Genomic DNA, 20769 nt, shown 5'->3' on the forward strand with positions numbered 1-20769 from the left:
CTGGTTTAGCAATGTCAAACCTTTGTAGCTGAGTTAAAGGCACAGTAAACACTAGAAATTGTAATTGTAATAATTATTTTATTATTTATTTCATCCCATTTAAGTCTGAATATTAAGAGTCTCTAACTTGAGGACTACTAAAGCACATGGCAGACTTCACAAGGCTAACCCTGGCACATATATGTCCCTTACTGGCTTCAGCTGAGATAATAATGTAAGAATTGCAAAACAATGGAGAGTTTGCAAATATATGGTGGTTAGCATTGTCTACTCCTGTATCTAGCCTGGAATGGCTACTCTAAATCAGGCAAACTGTGAGTGGAGTTTGGCTTGTAAAAAAAAACAATTACAGCAAACAAGGTGATAATGCATTCCAAATATTTTTATACTCAACCAGTATGGTAGTTTATTGCAAGACTGTAGAAACACTAACACATGTCTATAGGAATTAACGTAAATAGGTTATACTGCACAGTCACTAAAACATTGATCTAACAATGATCTAAAGCTCTCTGGTCTGACGAGACGATCTATGAAGTCTCATTGGCATTGTGAGGTCCCTCAGATAATGTAAGAAAATACAAATTTAGCTTAAGAGCTTTTTATCTATCTATGCATGAGAAGAAAATACACAAACAGTGTAATATAAAGATTTTACCTTAGAATATTGTTCAAATCTCCTAAACAACTCCATAGAAAACTCACTCAGATTTTTTTCATTTTGGAGTAATTACCCTGTTCCTTGGAAATACAGTTGTTGTTTTTTGTCTCAGTATAGCCACCTTGTAATTTTACCGAGGGACACTGTTATGTTCACTGAATGTCATAGAAACCTAGATTTTAACAGCATATAAGGAGCAGGAAATGCATCAGACGTCTCATATTATCTTATGAGGTGTAATCATAATATTTTTTATGCAAATCCTTGGTATTCTTGAATTCTCTTACAGTATTTGGCTGTATCACTTCTACTAGAAGTGTATTCCATGAATCAACCAACCTTTGTTAAAGGGGCAGTAAAGCCAAATTGAAAATTTTATGATTCAGAAAGAACATGCAATGTTAAACAACTTTACAATTTACTTCTAAAATTTGCTTCGTTCTCATGGTATCCTTTCTTAAAGAGTAATCCTAGGTGAGCTCAGGAGCGTGCACTTGTCTGGCCTTCTGGCAGCAGTGTTTGCTACATTGTTTACAGCAATGTTATTCATTACAAACACTGCTGCCATAGACTGCTATAAACACAGACACGTTTCTAAGCTCCTATTAGCCTACCTAGGTTTAGTCTTCAACACAGGATGCCAAAAGAACACATCCCATTTGATAATAAAAGTACATTGGGAAGTTGTTTAAAATTATATGTTCTATCGTAATCATGAAAGTTTAATTTTGACTTTACTGTCTCTTTAAATAACTGCTAACACAAATAAATCCTGAAGCTGCTAACCTCTAACTTGAGATAACAATTCCTACATAGGAACCTATATAATATCATAATCAAGCCAACCTTCTCCTATGATTGCTTTATCAATTTTGATTACATTGTGGGGGAACTGTGAACATGAGCCTATCCCTGACGCTAGCTCTGTTCTGCATAACTAAAGATACATCTGTTTTTCCTGGTGTGCCTGTAGTGCTAATAAGTCTTTCAGGATTACTAGCTTTTAGGATCTAGTTTTTTTTTAACATCAGAGTCCAATAGCTTGGGGTTTATAGCCCTTAGTGATACATCTAGGTTTATTTTTTTATTGGAAAGTGTCCCTAGTTTGCTCATTATTGTCTCTTACCACATGTTTAATGGTTTTAGTCCAAAGTAAGGCTGGATACATCAATAGATAGAAGTTAATTTCTAACAGTCTGTTTACAAAAAAATAAAATAATATTGTTGTATGTATAATTTCAGAAAATTACAGAAAATAAGACTATTAAAGGGACAGTAAACTCAATACTAAACTTTCATGATTCAGATAGGGTATGCCATTTTAAACAACTTTCCAATTTACTTTTATCATCAAATATACTTTGTTTCTTTGGTGGTATTTTTGAAAAGCTAAACCTAGCTAGGCTCAAACTGATTTCTAAACCGTTGAAAACCGCCTCTTAGCTCAGAGAATTTTGAAAGTTTTTCACAGTTAGATAGTGTTAGTTCATGTGTGTCATATAGATAACATTGTGCTCACTCCCGTGAAGTTATTTAGGAGTCTTAACTGATTGACTACACTGCATGTCTGTCAAAAGCACTTAGATAAGGAGGCTGTCTGCAGAGGCTTAGATACAAAGGTAATCACAGAGGTAAAAAGCATATTAACATAACTGTGTTGGTTATGCAAAAACGGGGAATGGGTAATACAGGGATTATCTATCTTTTTAAATAAGAACAATTTTGGTGTAGACTGTCCCTTTAAGTAAATCTTGTGTCACTTGTTTCAATGACCAATCAATTAAGTGAAGTATACAATCCATTGCCTTTCATCCTAGAAATGTGCACTACACTTTTCTGTAGCCAATCAGTGGCTGAATTGAGATTTGCTGATATATGTTTAGAATATATTGTTAGTGTGTGCATATGCTATGCCACAGGGCACAAGATAGGTATGAAGTTCAGAAGAGGTGTGTAATTTATACAAAAACGCCTAGCTCACTATATTGTATGTGTTTTATGCATTTAGTAAAAACACTAGTAGATGATAATTGTAAGATATTTCCTATTGAATATCTATTTATGTTTAATGTAATTGTTTTTCTGTAGGGGGTAACAAATGCTTTCAGTATTGCCTTTCACCATGTCCAGTTACAAAGGGGCATTCTGCAGTTGGTAAGCAGTGCCCTTGCCTGGATCTACAGCCGAGCTCCCAATATTCGCACCATCAACACATATTTGATGGAGCCTAGTGCAGACAAGGTAACCTCTGTTTGATATACTATACACAATATACATTGCCTGTGATGTAACTTTAATAACGTTTTATAAAATTCTATTCTGCACTAAACTATCCCTATATGTTTATTATTTTTAGACACAAGATTATGCCTTTCGAAATATGATGCGAACAGATAACAACAATGGGATTTCTGAGATTTACAGCAATCCCAACACTCTACACAGAAAGGATAACATTTTTAGGTGAGTGGCTTGCTTGGTTTCATCAATTTGAGGGCATCACACAATAAAGCTTGTTTTGCCAGCATAGTATTTCAAGATATGGATTTTCACTTTGGTCCTTGTGTCTACTAGACCTCAATGGAAATTTCATGCAAACCCTGGTCTTTGGACCCAAGGTTTATTTTGCCACTCAAACCAATGGTGTGTCCTCATAGATCAACTCTTATGACACAAGTGCTGGGGGGGGGGGGGGGGATGGAAATCACACCATGTTATAGGCAAACCAAGCAGGAAGATCTATTTTCTATTATTTTACTGCCAGGAAAACTGTGAACTATTAAATTTATATTTTCTTCATGAGAGATAAATCATTTCAATAATTTTCTAATTTTACTTATACATAATATTATAAGAAATCTTACTGCAAACGTATTCAGAGCCTTGGAGTTATTTAACAAATTCAATAACTTGTTTGCTTTTTTCCTTCGGTAATAAACACTCAATAGATTCCAAAGGCTACAACATGTTTTAATACATTGGCTATTTGTGAGACTTCTGACTTAACTGGTTAAACTCATTATGGTGTTGGAATACTGGAACCCTATAGAGTCTCACAAGAAGAAGCTAATTTGATAGTCTTTAAGTGCCTTTTAGAAAGTCATATACAAATGCAAAACTCTTCTCCAGAGTATCGATACAAAACTTCAGCATTTAAGTATTTTTCTTGAAACATTTGGATTTTTAAAATCTGAGGTTGTATTAGAGTGGGAAAAGTAGTTCACATAGCAAATACCTCCCCCAAACATTTGGAATAAACATCCCCATAGAAATAAAAGGTTACCTCCAACCCAATTAAACCTAACCATGGGCCCCCACCCAGCAGTAGCCCTCACATACCATTTATGTCCATGCTTATCTACAGGCAGAATATGATTAAAATAAAGTATCTGTCTCTATAGTACCAACTCATTTTTTACACACAAGGTATAGTAAAATGCTTCAGATGACACCACAAGCTAACCTTTCATTGTTGTGGAGGAAATTACCTCTAACTTTATATTAATACATTTTAAAGAATTCAAGAATGACTATTATCTTAAAGTACAAATAATTGTTAAATCATAAAGACTTACAGTTTTCGTGACTATATTATTTTTCTAACCATGTTTTATTTATATTACATAGACCACAATATTTCAGTGACAGTTTTTAGTAATACTGAAGTACACATGGTTTCTTCTTATTCGTTCTTTACATGCACTGTTAGGAATTCCATGCATCTAATCCAATTTTTTGGAACATCACACACACAAGCTTTTTGGCAAGCTTTTTGGTTACTCGTCTTATCTCTTTTTTTTTTTTTTTTACAGTAATCCTCTTTAATTATTTGAAATGATAAATAGTTTTACATAAGAATCAAGCAAGTTTGCTTCTGCAAGGTACAATCTGGCTCTCTGTTATAGAAATGATAAAACCAGTAGAGAATCTAGGGGCTTCATTTGCTAACATGAAAAATGCCACCAGCCACAGAGAGTTCCAAAATCTGCTTTGTGTTCATTAAACAGACATAAGAGAAATTGAAATGACCTGAAGCATTTCTGTAATATCCTTGAGTCTGCAAAAAGGCTTATTAGAAAAATTATCATATATTTTTTAAAACTTTTCTTGTGTAAGTGATACACAGAGCATAGATTAGTTATATTTACTTCTAGTATCTCCAGTGCTTATATGGGACATAACATGCACATCTCAATTATGTCTTTTTAAAAATAGGAAGTGTATAATGTTGCTTCACGCATGGTATCCAAAATAATTAGTACAAAGTGATCCCAAGGAGCTCACAACAATTTTCCAAGATTTAAATCTGTGAAATACTAAATGGTTACCATTATACTGAGCGTTAATCAGTTATAAGCCTTCTAATATAAATAAATGTTTAAAAACAAGACTGAAAAGAGACTTCATAGTACAACAGAACCTCACAATAAGATAGCTCAGTAATAATGCTCTGCAAGTAAAAAAAACAAAAAAAACTCATGATTCAGCTGGAACATACAATTTTAATTTTTTTAAAATTTCTTTCTATTGTGAAATTGACTTTGTTTTTTTGTTATTCTTTGTTGAAAACATACCTAGGTAGTGTCAGGAGCAGAACTACTAGGAGCTAGCTAGTGTTTGGAGGCTACATACATATGCCTCTTGTTATTGGCTCAACAGATATGTTCAGCTAGCTCCTAGTAGTGCATTACTGGACTGTAGCTGACTTTAACTATGTGTTTAACCCCTTTGCAGGGGTAAACACATAGGGGCCCATTTATCAAGCTCCGAACGGAGCACGTGGGCCCGTGTTTCTGGCGAGTCATCAGACTCACCAGCAACAGCAGTTATAAAGCAGCGGTCTAAAGACCGCTGCTCCATAACCCTGTCCGCCTGCTCGGATGAGGCGGACAGGAATCGCCGGAATTCAACCCGATCGAGTATGATCGGGTTGATTGATACCCCCCTGCTGGCGGCCCATTGGCCGCGAGTCTGTAGGGGGCGGCGTTGCACCAGCAGCTCTTGTGAGCTGCTGGTGCAATGTTGAATACGGAGAGCGTATTGCTTTCTGCAGTCAGAGAGGTCTTGCGGACCTGATCCGCAATGTCGGATCAGGTTTGCAAGACCTTTGATAAATAGGCCCCATAGTTATATGCAGGCACCAGTTGAATTATAAACTGGTTTAGCACATTAGAACATTTTGGTCACCTGTGTTCAGCTAGCTCACAGTAGTGCACTGATGTTCCTGAGCCGGCCTAGGTTTACTCTTCAAAAAAGGATACAAAAGAACAAAGCAAAAATAATAATAGAAGTAAACTGGAAATTTGTCTAACATTGCATGTTCTATCTGAATGACAAAAGTTTAACTTGAACTTTACTGTCCTTTTAATGACAATTCTCTGCTCTGCATGGACAGGGATTATCTTTTTAAATGTGCAGATAGTTCTGAAGTGGTCACAACAGATGCCTATGGAGAACGTCATTTAGCTGTACCTATCCGAGACTCAGCAGGAAGGGCAATAGGAGTGCTGGACCTGAATACTGGGCATTGCAGGGAACTACCGGCCCACGAATACCAGGACTTACAGAAAATGTTACAGATGCTGCAGGAAGCATGCAACGAGATACTAGATGAGCAGCAACCTACTGAGATGCACAAAAAACCTGTCCTAGGTAATACTCACAATTCTTTTTATCCAGTGTTTGTAATGTTAAAGGGACATTGAACACTAAATATATTCTAGAAGGGATATAAGCCCTGTTGATAAGTTTTATAGGTAATTCTATCCAGGAGGAAGAAAGGGGCGCCTCTCTGATCCATTTAATGCTTGCTTTAATCATATTGATGTTAAGGTCTTCAGAATATGTGTTCCAGTTGCGCAGTACCACATCTAAGTGTAGTTGGCCTTGTTTGGCCATTAGAATGTTAGAGTAATTAAATTGAATGGCTACCTTCCTTACATAGGTTAATGTAGTCGCCTATTTTACCAAATCTGTCTGTTATCTGTGTATTTTTAAGTTTCTCTCTAATGAAATGGTGCACTTGTAAATATGAAAAGAAATTATTATGTATGTTAAATTCTTTAGAGATGCTTTCAAAGGTTCTCATCCTATGTGACTCATCCAGGAACTGATTTACATCAACAGGCTCCCCTGTTCCTAGGGAGAGGAACAGGGTTGCCTGGGAACAGGAGAAGGGGGAGCTTTTCTCCCCAGGCTCTCCTGTTCCCCAGGCTTCCCTGTTCCTCTAACCAGGCTCCCTTGCTCCTGGGGAAAGAAGCAGGGATGCCTGGCCAGTAGAATCATCCAGTAACATACCCTGTGACTTTACTACTTGGCGGGCATGTTTAGGCAGGGAGTAGGGCCAGATGGGCAACTGTTGGCAAATAACTTTTAAGCTCAGGACTTGACATTTTGAGCTATCATTTGGAATCCCCACGTGTACCTGCTGGCTAAGAGTGACATGAGTGAGATTAATAGCAATCTCACTCCTGTCACTCTTAGCCAGCAGGTGAGGATTAGTGTGATAGTGAACTAGTGTGGTAGTGTAATGCATCGTCCTGAAATCAATCACAGACAGCTCCTGCCCAGGCAAGTCAGTGCAATGGCGCACTGCCCAGGCAAGTCAACACGTTGCCGCGATTTTCATGTTGACAGACAAATTACATGTAGGCAGGCAAATCTCACAGACTACAGACCAATCAGATGATACATAGGAGATAGGCGTTACTGCATGATCTGATTGGTCCGTGTCTCCGTGAGGTGTCTGGATGCACAACCAATTGGATAATGGTTTCATTTTGTCGCTAGCGCCTAGTAGTATTTACTGAGCGTGTTATGAGACTATAATAACTATAAATCAAACACACAGTTCTGTACTGCTCTCTTTTTATGGTAGTGGAAATAAATAGCTTTACCTGCCTTTAGCTACCTATATAAAAGCAAATACACATACAAAAGTATGAGAGTGTTTTTTTGTGATTGGATCTAGTCCAGTGTTTCTCAACTCCAGTCCTCAGGACCATTAACAGGCCAGATATTCATTAATCAGCTTATCAGTAACCATGGTTACTAACCTGCTCTCACCCTTCAGATGATTATTTCACCTGTGCTCTAGTTAAAGGGACATAATACTCATATGCTAAATCACTTGAAACTGATGAAATATAACTGTAAAAAGCTGACAGGAAAATATCACCTGAGCATCTCTATGTAAAAAAGGAAGATATTTTACCTCACAATTTCCTCAGCTCAGCAGAGTAAGTTCTGTGTAAAAAGTTAAACTCAGCTGCTCCCAGCTGCAGGTAAAAAAATTAAAAAAAAATGAAGAAATGAACAGCAGCCAATCAGCATCAGCAGTGCTGAGGTCATGAACTCTTACTGTGATCTCATGAGATTTGACTTAACTCTCATTAAATTTCATAGTAAGCTTCCTTTACCTGATTGGTGAAATAATATGAGAGTGCACGATGCTAGTCCCTTCGGATGTCCCAGGACAAACACACTAAAATGCTGCTTAGAAATCCTTTACAATGGGAGGTGGCTACTGAGGAACTTTTGAGGTAAAATATCTTCCTTTTTTACATAGAGATGTTCAGGTGATATTTTCTAATCAGCTTTTTACAGCTATGCTGCATCACTTTCAACTGTTTAAACATTTGGGTATTATGGCCCTTTAAGATATAATGAAACTCTGGCCTGTTAAGGGGCCTGAGGACTGGTGTTGAGAAATGCTGATCTAGTCCATCATTTAAAAAAATAAATCACATGATTAACAATTTATCTGCTACAGCTTTTATGTAGGAAAGGCAGGTTGGATAAAAAAATATTGTGGGGTCTATCACAATCTATCAACCTATTTTTTAGATGGGTTTTCACCTGATAATAGACACTTTTCAATTCAAGTTAAATCACAATTGCAGGTTTTTGGGTGTTTCTAGCACCCAAAAATGCATTATTATCAGACCAAATAAACACCCTATTCTTAACATGGAACAATCCAGTTTCTCGAAACCTTTCAACAGGTTTTTGGAACCATTTTGCACTTATCAAATTCAACACCTATAGGGACTTGATAAAGTGGAAAACTGGCCTTTTCAACATATTTGCAAGTATTCCATGATGATTTGGAATAATTTTATTATGTTGAGCATCTAAAATACACTCTGAAATCACCATAAATGCCTATTTGTGGTCTAGATTCATAAAACCTATGTTCATCACTATTGTATAGTCCGTCAGTAGAGGGCGGGACACACATTTACATATCTATATGTATTTAATAGCCATATATTTGATATCTCATACAGCTAAGGAGATCTGAAGGATTTGCAAGATAGTGGAAATCACAAGATATAGAAATTGTGTTCTTAAAATGCTTTTTATTTTGTTTTTGTATTATTGTGAATGTAAGTTACATTATTTTCTTCTTTTTAAATGTGATTTCTATTGGCAAGGGGATCAATTTACAACAGTTTTCCACTCAGTCATGTTTGTTGGCGACGTGATCTTTTGCACAGGTTTTTAAAAACCTTATTAGTCACAGTTTACAGTAATTAGACTCTTGTTGGTATCTTCTTACAGTAATATAAATTCAGCAGACAAACTTGGTTCTGAACAGTGAGGTTTAGAACTTTTGGTAATGTTTTAAACCTCATAATTCAGTGCTTTCACAATTTAAAGAATGAGAACTGTTAAAATCACATTATAAAAGATGATATAAGTTGAGGGCACTTATTTTTATGGAAAATAATTTCCTGTAGTGTTTATGTTGATTTCAGATGAAAATCTCACCAAACTATAAAACAATGTTTTGTCAAACAATTACTTTAAAAAATTATTAATATTAAAGGGAACTAAAACCTGACATTTTTCTTTCGTGATTCAGATAGAGTATACAATTTTAAACAATGTTACAATTTACTTTGATTATCAAAGTTGTTGCTTTCTCTTGGTATTCTTTGTTAAAAAAACATACCTAGGTAGGCTCAGGAGCAACAGTGTACTACTGGGAGCTAGCTTCTGATTGGTGGCTGCACATATATGCCTCTTGCCAGTTCCTCATCTGATGCATTCAGCTATCTCCCAGTAGTGCATTGCTGCTACTTCAACAAAAAAAGGAAGCACATTTCATAATAGAAGTAAATTGAAAAGTTGTTTAAAATTGCTCTATCTGAATCATGACAGTATTGTTTGGGTTTCATGGCCTTTAAAAGCATAAATATAATCACTGAGAAAACATGCCCATTATACCCATGATGTCTATGTACAAATGGCATCAAGATTATTTAACACTTCTCAGGCTGGATTCAGATTACAAAAAAGGTTAATTTTACACGTGTAAATATATATTTTACATATACACTGTACAAAGGGATCAATCCAAACAACTGTTATGTCTGTTGTATTTGTCAGTTTCAATTTGTATTTTCAGATTTGTCACGGCTGGGGCCTTTTAGTGGCTAAACTAAATTTGGATTGTGATCACTGGAAAAATAGGCTGTGTATATCGTCTAAAAACGAAAACCTCTTTGTCGGGGGCTGATAACATAACGATTGTGATCAAGGCTTGTATTTAAAAAGTTAGACCGCTGGGTAATAACATCCCAGTTTTGCAAGCCTTTAAAATGCATATTCCCTTATAAGGCATAAACAATAAAACAAGAAGGCACCAAATGTGCTTATCAATATATCAAGGACACAGAGGAAGACACAGGGTACTCACATCTTGTGGAAGCACCCCAATGAGCTAAATAAAGCATGCTGGCAATTAGCAGAGTGCAAGCTCACTGAGCCAGGATGCAGGGACGTCCAAGACAATTCAATGTCACAGATTTTTTATTTATATATATATATATATATATATATATATATATATATATATATATATATATATATATATATTAGGACTACGTAGCCTTGGATATTCATTATAATTTACTTGATTAACATTTTAGCTACCAATTCTAGCTACCCATTTATTGCATTGTGCTATTCCCTTATAAGATAAAAGAAAATTGAGGTATGCAAAAAGATGCAGGTGAGTCCACCAATTAATTTAAATGTTATAACTTTTTATTTTCATGCTTCTTAACCATTTAAATATCTCACTCAAAACATTGCAGCTTGAGAGTTCATATAACAAATAAAAAGTAGCCACAGCTAAAATGCAAATGCACTTTTTAGAAGCATCCCAAAATTATTTGTATTTGGCAAAAAAAATGTAATTTAAATCATTTAAAAAATGGTTCAGTCTATTAATTTTTTGTGTGTTTGAAAATGAAAATAATAGTCTATATTTACTTAAAAAAAGCAAATATTACCTCTCTCGTTACAGTACTGTACTATTTAATGGTACAATATATACAAAAGTATTACAAATTATATAAAACTACCTTTAGGTTACATGTATAAGCTGCATTATGACATGAAAATATTACCTAAATTACATAAGATATTGTTGTTTACACTTGGGTCCACCCCCTCCAACCCAGATGCAAAATCCAAACCTTTTCATGTCCCAAACAAATTTGGATTAAGGGTTTTTTACCTATAGTTTTCTACCTTTAAGATGCTGCTTTGATTTTATCCACTAGATGGTGCTAAATGCATTATAGTAAAGTAGACATAAAACTAATTTCATCAACTGGCTTCCCACATTTTTTTAACAAATTATTTTTGTATATAACGTAATTGTATAACTGGATGGCTACACTTAAAAGATGAAACCGAAGTGAAACAATAGTAAAGAAAGTAGCAAGAGATTGTATAAGGGTAGAGTTAAAGAGAAGATCACAGCTGGCTTGCCCAACCTAAAGCCTGTATAGTTTTATAGTTTTACATTCTTTAGTGTCCAGCATTTCATTGCAATCATAAATAAATAGTCTGGTGCCCATATACACATGTTTAATATTTAATGAGATTCAGTATGTATTTAGAGTTTTATAACTCAAGAGCATCTAGCAAGTAGGGTTTCCACTTTTACTGGGGGGAAATTCTGCCTATACTAATTAGCATACATTTGCATAAATAATTGTACAGCATAATTTAGGAACTAAAGCAGATAGGACTGATATTAAATTATCATTGGTTTACAATTAGTTTCTAACACATTAAGAATATGTTTTCCCATATGATATCATCTTTATTTCTATATTTATTCTTCATTTTCAACTTTGACCTGACCTTACAAATAATACCCGGTTCGGTAAAATACCAGCTGGGTGGTAACCCTAAGCCAGAGAGAGACGTTAGAGGAACATGGAAGCCATTAGTGTGTTCGGTATGTATATATATATATATATACAGATCTATATCTATATCTATCTATATATATATATATATATATATATATATATATATATATATATATATATATATATATAGATCAGGGATCAAAATGTCAGGCCTTTGCTACTTGCCAGGCCAAAATGATACTCGCCACTTCTGATCCCACCCATCACCTGCCTATGCTATGCCCACTACCCAACCCCTCTTTGCATATATTTAGCCATTTTAAACACCTTGTTGTGCAGTAATTTTTAATATTTTTTTATTTTAAACCAAAACAAAAAAATAATTCCTTTCAATGCAATTTGGCACAGTGTATAGACAGCATTTATCTCCCTCTCATGTGCTGCTTAGAAATAATTGTTTAAATTTAAAAGTATATCTAAGTGTATTCCTAGAGTAAAGTGTTTTGTTTATCCAAATTAGTATATGAATCCATTAAGGAAGAGACAGATTGAATTGCAGTTGATACCTTTTTATATAAAATATATATATAGTGTAATGTACATATATATACATTATGTATGTATATATATATATATATATATATATATATAGTTACATTGTGTTTAATGTAGCCACTAGGTGGCAGTGTATAGAAGTAACTAGGTTTTCATATAAGGTATATGGTTTAGCACACATGATTGTCGTTGTTGGTAAATGGGTGTGTATTTAAACACAGGGATTATGAACCATTGTCATAGCATGATTAAGGGTGAATAACCCGAAACGTTGCTGTCTGTGATGATTTGAATTCTGATGTTCCAATAAGGAAAAAATGTATTACCTTCAATAGGGCTGTGGGATTATTGAACTTGTCGAAGTAAGAGCCCAGCCCAATTAAAAAAGTATCCCTGCAGTTAATTTAAATACAAAAGACTTATCAGTTGCCTGCCTGAGTACATTTTCCCTATAAGGACTTAACTGTTCTATGGGTACAAAGCATTTTTTATTTCCCCACAATATTCCTTTAAAATAATGTTTTTAAGCAAATTCATCTACTATGCAATCTGATTAGGATATCTGAAAGCATAAATCTATGAAAAGCCCTCAAAATATTCCTTTAAAATAATGTTTTAAGCACATTCATCTACAATGCAATCTGATTAGGATATCTGAAAGCATAAATCTAAGAAAAGCCCTCAAAATATCTTAAGCTTCCTTTGTGGCTCAAGTTTTTAATATATATAGCTCCAAAACACTCCCACCTAAATTCAGAGATGCTACATAATTGGTACTGACAGCCAATCAGCCTTATCTATTTACACATGTTTTTATCCCCTCATTTTGTATTGTTCCCAGACGTTAAATCAGCCGCTGCCGCTCCCCAACACTGCATCTCCACATCACCAACACTTCTCAGCATCTCCATGCGCTCCACTTTCACACAGATGCTCCCCCTTCAAGCCGGCTGCGCTTATACACCCAGCCATCGATACTGAGTGAATGTTGATTCAATATTTACTCATTATATCTTTCACTACTCGCTACAGTTTAATTTCTGGTCAAGCTTTTAAACTCTACATTTATATATACTGTATAAATAAACTACCTTAAGGGAAGACATGTCTCTTTCTTCTGCTTCTCATGGTTGTCATTGGTTAGCAAGGACCCATTCGCTTAGGGAGACAGGGAAATAAGTGAAAAGAAACATAACTATGAAATAATTTGAGACAACAAAGCTTAATTATTCATTGCAGTTTCATGCAGTTTCTAATTTATTTTTAATGTCCTTTTAAATAACTGATATTGCTTGAGTGGTCAAGTTAGTGATTTAGTTGTGGTAGGCTTGTACAGTTCACTTAAAGGGACACTGTACCCAAAAATTTTCTTTCGTGATTCAGATTGAGCATGAAATTTTAAGCAACTTTCTAATTTACTCCTATTATCAAATTGTCTTCATTCTCTTGATATCTTTATTTGAAATGCAAGAATGTAAGTTTAGATGCCAGCTCATTTTTGGTGATCAACCTGGGTTGTCCTTGCTGATTGGTGGATAAATTCATCCACCAATAAAAAAGTGCTGTCCGGAGTTCTGAACCCAGAAAAAAGCTTAGATGCCTTCTTTTTTCAAATAAAGTTAGCAAGAGAACGAAGAAAAATTGATAATAGGAGTAAATTAGAAACTTTCTTAAAATTGCACACTCTATCTGAATTACAAAATAAACATTTTGGGTTCAGTGTCCCTTTAAAGGGACAGTTAACACCAAAATTGTTATTGTTTAAAAAGATAGATAACACCTTTACTACCCATTCCCCAGCTTTGCACAATCAACATTGTTATATTATTATACTTTATAACCTAAAAAAAACCTACAATTCTGTCTGTTTCTAAGCCACTAAAGACAGACTCTTATCACATGTTTTTTTAATAGTTTTTTTACAAGGCAGTGCTAGTTCATGTGAGCCATATAGATAACATTGTGCTAACATGGTGGGTTGTGGCAGACACTGCACTAATTGGATAAAATGCAAGTCAATACATCATAAATAATTAGTCATGTGATCAGGGGGCTGTCAGAAAATGCTTGGATACAAGGTAATCACAGAGGTAAAGGGTATATTAATATAACAGTGTTGGTTATGCAAAACTGGGGAATGGGTAATAAAGGGATTATCTATCTTTTTAAACAGTAAACCATTTTGAGTTGACTGTCCCTTTAACTACTTCACTTTATTTCTGTATATTTTCATGTGACCCTCATTTAAAAATAGGACATCCTTCCCTTTCCAATGAGGGGGCCTTTTTCCTTTATGGATTCATATGGTGGGATATATTCAGTTCCCTCATACATTTACTAATCTAAATTGGATGTCTAATGGTTTGATAACTACTAGTTTCTCATCTACAGGATTCTTTTCTTTTCTTAAGGACACAGTCACAGGGCCATCTTTAACACAGGGCAAAAGGGGCAGCTGCCCAGGGCCCAGTCTCTTTTTTTTTTTTTTATGGTTCATACCAGACTGTTGATGTGACATGGGGAGCACACACATTCAGTCCTAATACAGTCACAGTCAAGTACTATGCTTATATATTTTTTTTTTCAAAATCTGTGCCAGACTGTGCCGGTGTCATGTGACATGCCAAGCTAGTGCCATGTGCTGTTTTAGAGGTGCACTGTGCAGCACTGAATGCAAAGCCCTAACTCGGCATCCAGCCATTCCTACTGCATCAGAAAAGGTCCTACTGGGGTTACCACTGTTACCAGGTAACTTCTCTGGTGGTGGGGATTGTTTCTGGGTAGGGCTGACAGTAGGCGCATGCAGCAGAAAGCTGGAGTGGCAGGCACGTGAGGATTTGAGCATCTGTGCAGCTGCATACACTGCTCTCTTCAGTCTTGAGGATGTGTGACTCATCTCACACTGTATCCATGCAGCCTTGGGCAGACAGCATCCAGTCTGCCGGTCCCCTTAGCCCTGCTCTTTCTGCTGTGGCCCTAAGATCAACTAACTGAAGTTTGTTAGGGGAACAGTGCTTTGTAGAAAGGTGTCAGTGGGAAGAATAAGTGAGTGCACAGACGCCCCTCCCAATGCAGCATTGTCTAGTGCAGGGTGAGAGGGAACTTGTTCCTAGCAAATAAGTGACATGTGCTGCTGTGGCTGATATATAGTGTCATGCTGATACTTCACACATTAATGTAAGGTTTATTTTTATAGTTTTTGTTTTCTCTGTCGCAGATTTTACAGCTTCCCATAGTAGTTCTGCTGTTCCAGTCAGTAAACTTATATTTGTCTGCACCTCCATGCTTCCTCCTCAGTCTTTACCTTGCTTTGGCTTCCCTAAATCTCTTTAACCAGAATATTAAATGAATCCACAGTGGAGGAATTTATATATGTATTTACTTATTAGTACTGCTTAGGTCCAGTTTCAAATATTGCAATTTTTTTTTTTAAATGATTAGCCCAGCAGTGGATGATCCACTGCTGGGCTAATAATTTTTTAAAAAATTATAAAATAAATTGATTTAGTTGTTTTTTGGGATGTTGGGGTGGAGAGCGAAATTGCATGGGGTGGGGTGCCCAATAAATGTTTTGCCCAGGGTCCAGTCAATATTAAAGACGGCCCTGCACAGTCATGTATGTTAGAAAGGGCTAGGTTATGGGTTCTAGAGTCTAAACCAAAGAATCAGAACCAAGACATGTAAAAGACATGGGTAAAACCTGATCCTCGTCATGTTACCCCTAACCGTCTACCTGTGGACACCCATGCAGAACAATTGGGATATGCGTAACAATATTGTGGGGAATAACTGAGCCTACATGATTAGAGAGGCATGCAAAATGAGATTTCTGATTTTTTATTTAGGATTGCCAACACGGCAATGAGTTACACATGTTGCAAGATGTGCTAGGGAGGAACATTACTGGTCTGTTAGCACAATACATGTTCCCCTGTGCATTCCCTGCAGCATGTGTAACTCATAACTGTCCAGGTTAACAAACATGGCTGAGGTGTCAACCCTATTTGCAGTCAAGTTTTTTATTATGTTTTTTTTTTGTTATTTATGTATTTACTATTTTGACAGCCTAAAATAATGCATACAAAACATATCAGTTTACAGTCTATGTTCTAAAAATTAACAACAATCTTAAAGGCTTTTTTTTTTTTCTTTTAAGTTTTCCGGTAGAGGTTTCAACAGCTATGTTAATCTATTTATATGTTTATTGACAAATAATCTCTGACCATGCTGTTTCCTGGATGCAGAGGCAGAGCAAGAGTCAGGAGACAGGAAGCTGGGATTCCTATTCTATCGCTTCATGCTGCAGGATCTGCGTCAATGTGTCAGCAAACTTGATCACCAGTCGTTTGCAGAGCTGAAGAGTTACAATGAGCCACCGCAGATGGTGCACAACATCCTCAAAGCTGTATTGCTCTATTTTTGTCCACAGTGGAATGAAACAGAAGAGATTAACAGCTGGAATCAATGTAAACTGGTATGTTGAGTTCACTCCCTGTTCTCTCTATTTAGCACCATTAATACATTTACAGATTAACAGTGTATTTTTGTATTAAAACTTTAATATGCCCACAGCTGCAGCTTGTCACTCTGCACAACAGTATGCCCACAGCTGTAGCCTGTCACTCTGCACAACAGTATACTCAAAGCTGTAGCCTGTCACTGTGCACAACAGTATGCTCACAGCTGTAGCCTGTCACTCTGCACAACAGTATGCTCACAGCTGTAGCCTGTCACTCTGCACAACAGTATGCTCAAAGCTGTAGCCTGTCACTCTGCACAACAGTATGCTCACAGCTGTAGCCTGTCACTCTGCACAACAGTATGCCCACAGCTGTAGCTTGTTACTCTGCACAACAGTATGCTCACAGCTGTAGCCTGTCGCTCTGCACAACAGTATGCTCACAGCTGTAGCTTGTTACTCTGCACAACAGTATGCTCACAGCTGTAGCCTGTCGCTCTGCACAACAGTATGCTCACAGCTGTAGCCTGTCGCTCTGCACAACAGTATGCCCATAGCTGTAGCCTGTCACTCTGCACAACAGTATGCCCACAGCTGTAGCCTGTCACTTGCACAACAGTATGCGCACAGCTGTAGCCTGTCACTCTGCACAACAGTATGCTCACAGCTGTAGCCTGTCACTCTGCACAACAGTATGCCCACAGCGGTAGCATGTCACTCTGCACAACAGTATGTCCACAGCGGTAGCCTGTCACTCTGCACAACAGTATGCCCACAGCTGTAGTTTGTCATTTTTACAACAGTATGCCTACAGCAATAGCATGTCATTTTTACAACATTATGCTCACAGCTGTAGCCTGTCACTCTGCACAACAGTATGCTCACAGCTGTACCTGTCACGTGCACAGTAGTATGTCCACAGCTGTAGCCTGTCACTCTGCACAACAGTATGCCCACAGCAGTAGCCTGTCACTTGCACAACAGTATGCCCACAGCTGTAGCCTGTCATTTGCACAACAGTATGCCTACAGCAGTAGCCTGTCACTCTGCACAACAGTATGCCCACAGCAGTAGCCTGTCGCTCTGCACAACAGTATGCCCACAGCAGTAGCCTGTCACTTTGCACAACAGTATGCCCACAGCAGTAGCCTGTCACTCTACACAACAGTATGCCCACAGCAGTAGCCTGTCACTCTGCACAACAGTATGCCCACAGCTGTAGCCTGTCACTTGCACAACAGTATGTGCACAGCTGTAGCCTGTAGCTCTGCACAACAGTATGCCCACAGCAGTAGCCTGTCACCCTGCACAACAGTATGCCCACGGCTGTAGCCTGTCACTCTGCACAACAGTATGCTCACAGCTGTAGCCTGTCACTCTGCACAACAGTATGCCCACAGCTGTAGCCTGTCACTCTGCACAACAGTATGCGCACAGCTGTAGCCTGTAGCTCTGCACAACAGTATGCCCACAGCATTAGCCTGTCACTCTGCACAACAATATGCCCACAGCAGTAGCTTGTCACTCTGCACAACAGTATACCCACAGCAGTAGCCTGTCACTTGCACAACAGTATGCGCACAGCTGTAGCCTGTAGCTCTGCACAACAGTATTCCCACAGCTGTAACCTGTCAATCTGCACAACAGTATGCCCACAACAGTAGCCTGTCACTCTGCACAACAGTATGCCCACAGCTGTAGCCTGTCACTTGCACAACAGTATGCCCACAGCTGTAGCCTGTCACTCTGCACAACAGTATGCCTACAGCTGTAGCCTGTCACTCTGCACAACAGTATGCCTACAGATGTAGCCTGTCACTCTGCACAACAGTATGCCTACAGCTGTAGCCTGTCACTCTGCACAACAGTATGCCCACAGCTAAAGCTTGTCATTTTTACAACAGTATGCTCACAGCTGTAGCCTGTTGCTCTGCCCACAGCTGTAGGCTGTCACTTGCACAACAGTGTGCGCAAAGCTGTAGCTTGTTATTTTTACAACAGCATGCCTACAGCAATAGCCTGTCACTCTGCACAACAGTATGCCCACAGCAGTAGCCTGTCATTTCTTTCTAATGACACAGTGAGTCCACGGATCATCATCAATTACTGTTGGGAATATCTCTTCTGGCCAGTAGGAGGAGGCAAAGAGCACCACAGCAAAGCTGTTAAAGGGACACTCAATCAAAATTAAACTTTCATGATTCAGATAGAGCATGCCATTTTAAACAGCTTTCCAATTTACTTCCATTATCTAAATGTGCACATTCTTTTTATATATAAACTTTTTGAGTCACCTGAGCATGTGCAAGAATAAGTGTGTATGCATTTGTGAATGGCTGATGGCTGTCACATGGTACGCGTATGCATTTGTGATTGGCTGATGGCTGTCACATGGTACAGGTGGAGTGGAAAGACACATAACTTTTAAAATTGTCAGAAAAAATTCTACTACTCATTTGAAGTTCAGACTAAGTGCTATTGCATTGTCTTGTTATCTTGCATGTGTTGATTATGCAAATCTACAGTGTTGACTGGTCCTTTAAGTATCACTTCCCTTCCCACAAACCCCAGTCAGTCTCTTTCCTTGCGTTGCAAGGAGGTGGTGAAGTTTTAGGTGTCTGATAGAAGTTCTGCAACCAAGATTTTATTGTTTTTAAAGCAGAGAAGGTTTGCTCTGATCTTTCCTGGGGTCTAGCTGTAGCCCACGTCAGTCTCTTCAGTAGAGCAGTGGTAGTTTTTAAACAATTGGAAACTTGTGGGGTACAACCCCCACTGTGCCTCTCAAACAGTTTTGCTGCCCTCTCCTGAAAGCCTGAGTAAGCTTACTCAGTCTTTCTTTTTTTCCACAGGTCCATATGAGGAGAGGCATCCTCTTATACTGGGTGAGCTGTCCTCCTGCCGGTCAGCTGAATGTGCAGGTAAGTGCCTTTTGTCTTCTGGGGCTAAGAGGCTGGCACTACGGGGCTTGATTTCTCTCTGTACCTTATTTGGGACTCTACATCCGTAGTCTATGATGTCTAATGGCAGTGGGCAGACACTTCATATGTGACATGGAGACTTAGGGTTTATCCTCTTTCAGGCAAGGAAGGGGTTAACCTTATATGGTGACTCAGTAAAAGATTTTTAGGACCTTACAGTAGACATTGTTTGTATGTGTGAGATTAATACATTCCCTCAATCATTATTGGTGCATGTAGCAAAGTCCCTCTAGGTTCTGCACGGAGCTAGAGGCGCCATTCCTATGGGCTATTAAAGGTTTATCTTCCGCCTGTTAGGTTAAGAGCAAACCTAATTTTATTATTTTTGTCTAAAGGGAAAATAACCGGGAAGGTTTGGTAAGGGACTCTGTGTTTTGCTAGATACTGTCGGCGGAATGAAGCGCAGTACATATGTGCGCTTAATTTTCTGGACATTTTTAGTTCCCACCTCCTTCTTCTCTGTGTTAAGTGCGACACTTAAATGGAGCGGCACCATCTTAAAAAATGTTCGCTGACTATTCCCTCCGTGACAAGCTGACAGCTTGTAAGATTTAAAGCAGGGGTGTTCAGAGATCAAATGTAAAGTATTGAAAGTGAGTGCGCTTTTTTTAGTCTATTTTAAGGATTTAGATAGTTTTCTAGTGACTTTATGTTTTCTGTTTTGTCAGCCAGCAGCTCAGATTTCCTCACGTTTGGAGGTCATTGCCTGCAATCGATAGAAAACGTTGCCCTGTCGGAAACGTTTGTTTTCACACTCTATGTATATGGCCACACTGTGTTTTAAATATTTGATGTGTCATATTTCTTAAAGGTTATATACCACTTTTGTTAGTGGTAGATATTCATTTGAACTTGGAACAGGGTATGTTTTTTTTCTTTAAGATTATGAGGCCTATTTATCAAATGTCTGTCGGACCTGATCCCACAGTGCGGATCAGGTCC

The 20769-nt window shown here is 37.7% G+C and overlaps 1 protein-coding gene across 1 annotated transcript in view; it reads left to right on the forward strand.

The window, feature by feature from the left end:
• The window catches only part of EFCAB5 (EF-hand calcium binding domain 5), a 208160-nt gene that overhangs the window by 166932 nt on the left and 20459 nt on the right, over positions 1-20769 (forward strand). Inside the window, exons 16-19 of the mRNA XM_053705221.1 lie at positions 2750-2902; positions 3018-3124; positions 6057-6313; positions 16635-16864. Coding sequence (XP_053561196.1) covers positions 2750-2902; positions 3018-3124; positions 6057-6313; positions 16635-16864 — 747 coding nt within the window. The remainder of the gene's footprint in view (positions 1-2749; positions 2903-3017; positions 3125-6056; positions 6314-16634; positions 16865-20769) is intronic.

Source organism: Bombina bombina, chromosome 3, assembly GCF_027579735.1.
Source record: "Bombina bombina isolate aBomBom1 chromosome 3, aBomBom1.pri, whole genome shotgun sequence".
Classification (NCBI taxonomy): domain Eukaryota; kingdom Metazoa; phylum Chordata; class Amphibia; order Anura; family Bombinatoridae; genus Bombina; species Bombina bombina.